Source organism: Opisthorchis viverrini (genome assembly GCF_000715545.1).
Source record: "Opisthorchis viverrini unplaced genomic scaffold opera_v5_157, whole genome shotgun sequence".
NCBI classification, from domain to species: domain Eukaryota; kingdom Metazoa; phylum Platyhelminthes; class Trematoda; order Opisthorchiida; family Opisthorchiidae; genus Opisthorchis; species Opisthorchis viverrini.
In genome coordinates this window covers 123,339-132,524 of record NW_008751813.1, presented here as the reverse complement: position 1 = coordinate 132,524, position 9,186 = coordinate 123,339, and the positions used below count along the sequence as shown (strand labels likewise).

The 9,186-nt window shown below is 45.8% G+C and overlaps 1 protein-coding gene across 1 annotated transcript in view; it reads left to right on the top strand.

The window, feature by feature from the left end:
- The window catches only part of T265_07051 (hypothetical protein), a gene marked incomplete at both ends in the record, with an annotated part of 37,953 nt that overhangs the window by 8,795 nt on the left and 19,972 nt on the right, over positions 1 to 9,186 (top strand). Inside the window, 2 exons of the mRNA XM_009172480.1 lie at positions 3,489 to 3,726; positions 4,798 to 5,050. Coding sequence (XP_009170744.1) covers positions 3,489 to 3,726; positions 4,798 to 5,050 — 491 coding nt within the window. The remainder of the gene's footprint in view (positions 1 to 3,488; positions 3,727 to 4,797; positions 5,051 to 9,186) is intronic.

Sequence of the window (9,186 nt, the reverse complement as noted above, 5' to 3'; positions counted from 1 at the left end):
GAGTGGTAGAAACAGTGTGGTGGCAAACCCTTGATCTGTCAGAGGGGTATGGAGGAAATCACGAAACGCTTGAGTGCTGTCGGTGCTACTCGCCTTCCAGGATGGGGATCGCCTGATCCTCACTGTGCCTGGTTGGAGACACTACAAGATATGGCTGCCAACCGATGTCATTGGCGTTCTTGTTGTCAGATCACCTGAGTGAATGTCTGGAGGTGTAGGCACCTCGGAATGATTGTAGTAGGCTAGCACTACGTCCCCCATCCATCCACTTTTACTCTTTTCTTTAGAATAAGGCTTTCAAATAAGTCATGGTTGTACGGCAGTGAAGCATCGGTGTTGAACACGTCGTGCTGTCACTGATGTCGTGCTGTCGATGTTGATGATTCCATTCAGGCTGTCGCAAGTCAGCAAGAAACATGTCAAATCAGGGAGAACTGCCAGGATTCCGGAGAACTAGCTCAACTGGCTTAACAATATCGATCTAATTTTGCTGGATTACTCTCTACAGTAACAGAACACGGCACTCGTAGCGAGCCCGTGGACCAAGCATAGCAAACTGTGGGAGGAGCCATGCTAACTGCTTTCAGTATTGTCTATCGGACTTGTCCGATACATTCAAATGACCACTGGACATCGTCGGGATATCTGACACTGGTTGATACCATGAAATCCACTCCAGAAAACAACGAGTATGATAGCGCACGCAAGTGTCGGCGCATAGTGAAGATCCTCAGGAAAGATCGAAAGCCTTGTTTGATATCGGAAACCCAGGAGAGGATTGTTGCTACTGGAAACAGACTCCCTGAAATAATCGACACGGTGGACTGATCATAGGAAACAAACGACCAGTGAAGTGATAGTCATCATGATTTATCATCATCATCATCATCATCATCATCATCATCATCATCGATAGCATGACATTAGTGTTCAACGCCGATGCTTCACTGCCGTATAATGATAGGTGAGAAAGATGGCTCACTAATTCATTAGTCAAAATGCCGGCTGGAAAGATGGGCCGAACACCTCAAAAAGCAGTTTAGCTGGCATCCTGCAACACAGCTTTTGGAGACAGGTCATACGAGCGAATGGAATGTAAACCTTAATTGCCTGTCAGAAAAAAACGAAATATTCGCACTGAGACGTCATTAGGCATCAAAACCGGATGGTATGTATCCAGCCCGCAACAAAGAAGGCAGAGAATTCTTGGTGACCCAGGAATGGGTCGATATGGAGTGAAGAGAAAGTGCCTGGAGACTGGAGCATTTTGACAGTTATCCATATCCTCAAAAAGGGTACGCAAACATTGTGCAAAAGCCATCGTGGCATCAAACATGCTCTCCGATCTTATCCTTCCTGGGTAGACCGACATACGTCCGTGAAAACCAAGCTGGGTTCCGTCCTGAAAGGGGATACATCGGCAGATTCTGGAACAACCACACTGCTTCCAGGCGCCGACACTGGTTGTTCTCATTGACTTGAAAGCTGTCTTCGGCTCTGTGAGCCGTCAGGGACTATGGCATTGCCTATGGAGCAAAGGTGTCCCCCATAAATTCTTGGCCCTCCTTAAGGTGCTCCACGTCAACTCCCTCGGACGCATGAATGTCTACGGGAAGCTCTCACATGAGTTCACCACGCCAAGTGGTGCCATGCGTGACTGCCTTCTTTCACATTTCCTCTTCAACTCCTTCAGTGAGATTATTATGGGACAGTCAGTGCCAACGACTAATGTGGGCTCAATTATGCAGAAAACACAGCTCTTCTAGGATCTGACGTCATTGTACTGCAGGCTACATTAAATGGAATAAATAATTCTGCCTCATAGTTTGGCATGCGCTTCACACCTGTAAGGAGTAAAGTGCTGCTGCAAGATAATAGGCTCGAACCCTAGCCTCTTGCTTGCGGACGAGTCGATTGAATTAGTAGACAGATTCATCTATCTAGGCAGCCGTATTAGTCACGGTAGTCTTGTGAAAGATGATATTCCTATCCGGATTGGGAGGACCAGTGCAGCTTTCATGGAACTGCATCGCCTCTGACGTAGACTTGATATCAGTTCATCCGTTAATGATCGAGTTTACAATGCTGCAGTGTGCTCCATATTATTATACGGGTAAAAAACTGGCCGCTGCGCGCTGAGGATGTCAAAAGACTCCCAGTGTTTGGCCATCGATGTCCTCAGAGAATTCTTGGAGTCTGGTGGAAACATTGGGTCAGTTAAACTGAAGTACCTTGAATGGGTTTCGGAAGAAATAAATCACCCACGGTAGCTGAGCTGATCACACTCTATAGGTTGCTTTGGCTTGGTCACGTGTTCATTATGCTAGTCTAATAACTTCCTCAAAGAGCTTTTTTCACAACCACATGAATGGTGGAAACGAGACAGGGGAGGCCAAATGATGACCTGCACTAGCAAATTCAATTGCACCGGTCACTGCCGTCTCCTTGGATTGGACACATCAATGAGAGATATTTTCGGACACTGTCCACTAGCGCTTTCAGTGGCGCTCATGCAATCAAGCTGTTGTCTTCAATTCATAGCCTCCATCCAGACCTCCCCAATGAGGAGTTTACTGACACTCCTTTACTTGCGCTTCAGTTAAATCAGCCACCGCCTCCAATGCGTAGCTACGACCTCACTTTTTCTAAATCATCGGCAACCGAACTTGTAGCAGCTATAACCACCGTACAACAAGTACGCAGCTTTTACAGTTCATCCAGACCTCCCCAATGAGGAGTTTACTGACACTCCTTTACTTGCGCTTCAGTTAAATCAGCCACCGCCTCCAATGCGTAGCTATCGACCTCACTTTTCTAAATCATCGGCAACCGAACTTGTAGCAGCTATAACCACCGTACAACAAGTACGCAGCTTTTACAGTTGATGATGACTGGATAGTTTCCTTATTTTTTTAATGAAATCAAATTTCCCAAGTTGCAATATCTGGCATTTCACCAACCGACAAGTCCTAGAAGCTCATACTGGGCTTTACAAACAACAGGGACGTCTTTCGGAAAAACGCCTATTTTACGTTCCTGTTGCTTGTAAAAAACATTGCGACCCTTCTTTGCTTACCATCGATATCCCAAGACGCTGACTTTTCCACGTGTGCCAACCACTCTCAAGTCCATTCCATTATGCATCATTTCAATGCGCAGGTCATTTTTTGCCGCTTTTTTTTATCACCAGTACGTTTAGTCTGCCCAAAAAAGGCTTGGCGATATTTTTTAGTCTGCCAGTAGTTCAGTCCTCATGCTAGTATGCCTTCTTGTTACTACCATAAATCAAGCCGGGCAGTTTGCTTTTACTGGATTTCCCAGAGTCAGTGTTCTATTTGTATCCGCACTTGTGTTATTCGAGGTGTTAGCAACAAATCTTTTTGTTAACCATGGCCGATCGATATCATTTAAATAGTGTCCACATAAGCACTCACAACTGAGTACCATTCGGCTATGAATATTCTCGATCTTCAACCCATCTGACGTAGCATGACCCGAAGATTGACCTTGACCGCGAAAGACGTGTGGCCCACGGGCAGGCCGTGAAACGGTTCAACGTCGCGCTGCAAGCACAGCAGACAAAACGGGAATTGGAACAGCAGGACGAATCAGAACCAAGACTGCGTTTGGCCGAAGTGCGTGCAATGGAACAGGAACGGGCGCATTTAGTTGCTGCTCTTCCAAAACCGGCTCCACCACCCTACGACCTAGACGCACCAGCTCGAGGTATGTGCTCCCATTTCACGCGTTTCATTTCAGTCACGCTTCACTGTAGTCGTTCTGTATGACGTACTTTTAGGCCAGCGGAACCTAGTAATTTCTACTCTTCGCGGTTTACCTAAGCAGTATTTCTGATTGATGGTATTCTCTGTTGTGCTTGCGATAACAATCCGGGTCGTTATTCACTGCATACCTAATCGCCGTCGATTCCCTCATGGTAGCTGAAACTATTATGTTCTGTAAAACCCTTGACAAATCGTTCGCAAACTTTTGGAATGTTTATCCGTTATTTTGAGATCTCACAAGTTTTTGTGCAGATTTCCAATCGGATGATCACTTTGTGAATTCATGTCATTGGTTCACACGCTTAACTCAACTGCAATGTAAGCCTCTCTACCACCTCAGGAATTAACGGTACTGGGTTTTCATTCCGTACTATTATCCAAAGTCCTTGTTTTCTTTGACCGGGTTGGTTTGGTCTTCGAACCTGTTGGAACCAGTTGAAAACGACTTCTTTGTTCACATGAATAAAGTGGAACTTCAAACTGACCACCCCCTGGGACAGGATAGATTCGAGTTGATCGGTCCCTAGTTGTGCACAAGTCACGACTCACTGCAGTTCCGATTGACGGCTTTCGGAACAAGTTGATCCTTATCGCCTCCGACGGTGGTGAGTCACATCGTCATCACCCTGGCAGGATGTCCCAGGTCAAGGATTGCTTGGAATTTTGAGCATCCTTGGAATTAGGGGTTTAGGCCGTTGTAGAGACTGTCTTTGAAGGAGCTGAGGTTTCTTTCATCTGACGGACGGCTCACCGGTAAACGTTGTCTGCACTAATGTTTTTCATTTCTCGTAAGCTTGTGATGACCTCACTCCTCTCTTTTTAGTAAACGGATCGTATCAGAAACGTGCTAAAACATACTACATTTTCGTACAAGCATTTCCTCAAGCGCATTTGTTGGTTTCTTGGTTTTGGACTTGTTTCTGAGCAATTATAACAGGCTGCCTGCATCAAATAACCCGTGTTACCGCTTTTCCCATTCCTCATCCCTGTTCCCCTTCCCTGTCTTACGCAGCTCCAAAACAGTCAGTTCTTGTTCTAGATGCAGAATCCCAAAACACAGCCGCCGTTTACACAGCTCCATCTACGGTGTTCATGACCACTTCGACGAAAGATAGTTCCGACAAAACTTCAAATGAAGCACAGGATGCTGTGTCCTCAGCGCAAATGGAAGAAGACAGGTTCTTGCTCGCACAACAAGCCAGTAGTGTGCGCACCAAGGAGGAGCTTATCAAAGCGGACGTACGAGGACACGAGGCACTGAAGCGGTTAGTACTCATCCACTTGTTGGGTGCATTTGACAGCCCTTTTATTGATTACTTTGATTAATTTCTGAGCACAATCTCACAGACAGACGGATAAACCGCGTTCACTGTACGACGAATCTATGACCCCCCGTATGCTCGAAGTAAAGGCGTTAGCTCTTGATCCGTTATGTTTGAATCCATCTGCCGTTTTTCGACTTGACCGCCTCAGCGTTTGTACTTCATTTGAGAACCGCGGTCGAACAGTAATACCTCTGATTTCAACTGTCTCCACATTTGGGGGGCGAATGGATCCAGTGAACAGTAATACCTCTGATTTCAACTGTCTCCACATTTGGGGGGCGAAATGGCTCAAGTGGTTAGAGCGCGGATTTACTGACCGGAAGGTCCGTGGTTCGAACCCGACCTGTGCCTCCCGACTTTCCCTGTCTTGGCTTGGGCGACCTGACAGTATCCCGGCCCTCGTGCAACATTCGGGTGGCGTCGCAGCTAGGCACCGGAAGGGTGTTACAAATGAGGGATTTTTTGGGTAACTTCATTCTCACACTTTTGTTTAACGATGCGATGAGCTGAAAATACTCTCCGACAAGTGTTTCCGCTTTCTCATGCTTCACTGGATCACACATGAATCAAAGTGACGCGTCTGAAGTGGAAAACTCGACCAAGTTTTGTATCATATCTATCAAGGTTCCTATTCATAACCGGTATTTTAGGCCGAGCCCGAACTGAACCAGAAAACGCCAAATTCGAACCGCTTCCATTTTGATCCTAGAGTCGACGTCTTATCACGACTTTCTTCGTCGCGCACGTTCGTTTCTTGTATAGACAAGATTAGAAATATCTCACTGGGGCGTGTGTACATTCCAGTTCGCATTTGAACTGTGCTGCTTTTTTCAAGACATCTACTATTCGGCGGAATTTCGATATTATTGGTATCTGCTTTGTCCGATAGTCTACCCATTAACACTTACCCATGTGAACTTCGTGACCCACTACAATGGTCAGGCATTGGTGATGCTTAGGTCACGTGTTGGTTACTCCCATCGTCCATAGTCAACGTCTTTGACGGAATGCGAAAGGCAATGATATTTTGGAACATCTTTGATTTCTGGAGTTGTGAAAGACACCGAAAAGAACACCGGACGGGAACACGTTTGAGGTCGGCAGAAAAACAAGTTGGAAATTACCCAGTAAAAATATTTATAAAGTTTCAGACGCCATCGCTAGCGTTTCCAGAATGAACAGTGTTTAGCTCGTTTGTTACAACTGCCGTCATCAACGGTTTGGGAACACCTTTCTGTGGAATGTGTTTTGTTCCTACCACTCCATCGGCTGTTTAACTGAGTTGCTCAAATGTGGTTGGATGTGTTATATGAATGGGCATTTCCAAAGAAAAACTTCCGATGAGATCCTTGGACCATGAATGACGAGGCAGAGCTGACCGTTAACTTCAGTCACCACCCTTCATTCACTTCATGGAAACCTCACCACCAAAATATGGACCTTCTTCCCTGGAAAGACACTACTCATATGATTGCTGAAAACTCCTCGACAGCCCACGACCGGTTTCACTCTCCTTGGGGCTCATCAGCTAGGCGCAGTCAACGATTTTTCGTCATGTCCTTGTGCATACCACACGTTGCACTGGTGTCGCGGCCCACGGACCCCAAGTTTACTGTCCCATTCTATGGTAAATCCACCGCATACAAATTCATTTGTGCGCGATGCCGTAGACCACGTGCTGACTGATTTGAGATATGATGCGCAGCTCTGAGAAGCAGTGCGGTGGAGAATGTGAACATGTAGTTTGCTCCGTGTAGTACAAAGGAGACGCACTGGCTGTTGGAAAAACATGAACGATTTCGGCTTTTCTGGTTGACTTTGAACAAGCCGAACCGGAGTTTTAAATAGAGGTAATGTGTTTGTTTTGCAATTGTTCGTTGGTGCGTTAAGCAGATTTCGACTGGAAGTCCAATCAGTGGGGATAAAGTTCAAGATACCCCCGAGGCACGCGGAAAACTACGCGACCAGGTTAATGACCTTACTCCAGCATACACGCAAGTGGGGACCAGTTTCTGTCCGCTACTGTCCGGTGGTACTGAGGTGTCTACTTCCTGAACAATACGAGCTACCGAGGAATTACGGTCGATGAACGATCTGGTTTTCCTACAACTCGACGAAGGCGTGAGGGTGTGATCATAGAGGACCAATTAGATTACATCCTCGCCGGTGAACTTTAGACAAATCCACCCATTTGGTGGAAAACAAGTAACGAGAAATCTGCAGGTAGTGAAAACACATAATACTTTGACAGAGTTCCGTTTGAATTCAATTTAAATCAAGCGGAATATACGCCATTTTCTTCTTGAGCTTCGCACGTAGTGATCCTGTTGATCGACTGGTGATCCAACCTCGAGGTCGCCTCATCTTCGGGACAAATGTACCAGAACGGTGACCGAAACCGTCATTACGGCCACATGTTGGAATCCTTACTGCATCTTAGTTCTGGAATTATCGTGATTTGAGCAGACGTGTTTTGAGACGCGATGAGTCCAACTCTTCAAGGTCGTTTGGATCTCAGCAAATTTGTGCAGGAGAAGCGGGACTGCAGCCAATGTGGTGCAAGACGCTGTGGTGAACCGCATTTGTAACAGTTCCGTCGCCTTCGAAACGCTGTGCCTCAAAAGTCCCAATGTAGAGGTCATGTGAAAGCATTGTGTGCCTTTTTATGGTCGAGATGCGTGCCAACAGCATCGGATGGTATATTTTGATGATATTTTGGTGTGCATTCGATTATCAGTCATGAAGCATCGGTTATTTCTACTCTGATTCGAAGGTGTACCCCTCTAGCATCACCGTAATTTCAATTACTAAACGTCATTCGGTCATAGGTGGACAATGCAAAATCTCATCCCTTAACTCTTCGGAATCGAATCTGACTATAAGCCATCCATCCAGGGAGCTTTCTGACGCCCGTTCAATGAGTCGCATTGAAAAGTTGATCGAAAAAGCAAAACACTCGACACCTGTATTAAGCCCCGTTCCCTCGTAATAATCAGACTTCAGAATCGAACGTTCTGAGCATACAATCAATCAAAATGGAGCTTAAAAAAAGATGTACGACCGGAACCTGGCGATGTGAATGCCGCGGCTTCGAAATGTCATCAAACTGCTCGATGCATAATCATCACATAGGTCAATTTTTCCAAACCAACTACAGACAGATCAAACGAACGGAGTAAATGTAAGAACTTGTTATGCGGGTACCTGTGATGCTACCTAGCCCACCTCCCCAAATCGTCGGTGAACGAAGCTATGGTAGCTGGACGGCAACTTCGTGGCTTTCACAGCTGCTAGTGATGATGTGCTGCGTATGTCTAATGATGAGTTCACTGTCGAGGGATTGAAATTCACAGACACTAGAATTCGAAATACCCCTTCCATCATGCTTGTAAGGCAATCCGACATGTTCGTGGAAGACGCGGCAGAAATCTCGCGTTCGTTAGTTACTCACTTGCATAACTGAAAGTGGTAGACTTTAGTCTTGTGTCGTTCACAACGTCACTTACATATCCGAATACTGTGGTTTGTCTCTTCCAACTTCCCTGCTCATTTCACATTCAACTAGATTGTCGAAATGGTATATCTGAGAACGATGCTGTCTAGTGTGCAATCATTTCTACCGCATGACCACGCTCGCTTGCGGTTGTTGCCTTTAAAGTTTTCGCATAACCATCTTTTAGTTTGCATTTGCTAGCCACTGTCTACCACACAGAGCAGACCTTTAAGCCAGTGCTATTGTCCCAAAAGGCAGTTGGTAGATTGCACACAAAACGCATTCATTGGTGGATCAGTGACATTTTAACCTTAGAGTTTACGGGTCAATGTTATAGCATATTATACTGTGCCACATACTATACTATACCATAATATACTCTGTAAAGTGATTTTGGGTTCCCATGGAGTTCCCCTTGCGTCCTATAAATGAGATTTTACCCCAAATAGTTCAACGAGCCGTACGTATTGAGGAATCCGCTCGTTCATATTGAATACCGAGTAAAAACTTACAAACGGCCGGCGATTGTCCACAAACTGTCGTTCAACTGTTGGCTGGTTAAAGCTCTTCCAAATCGATAATC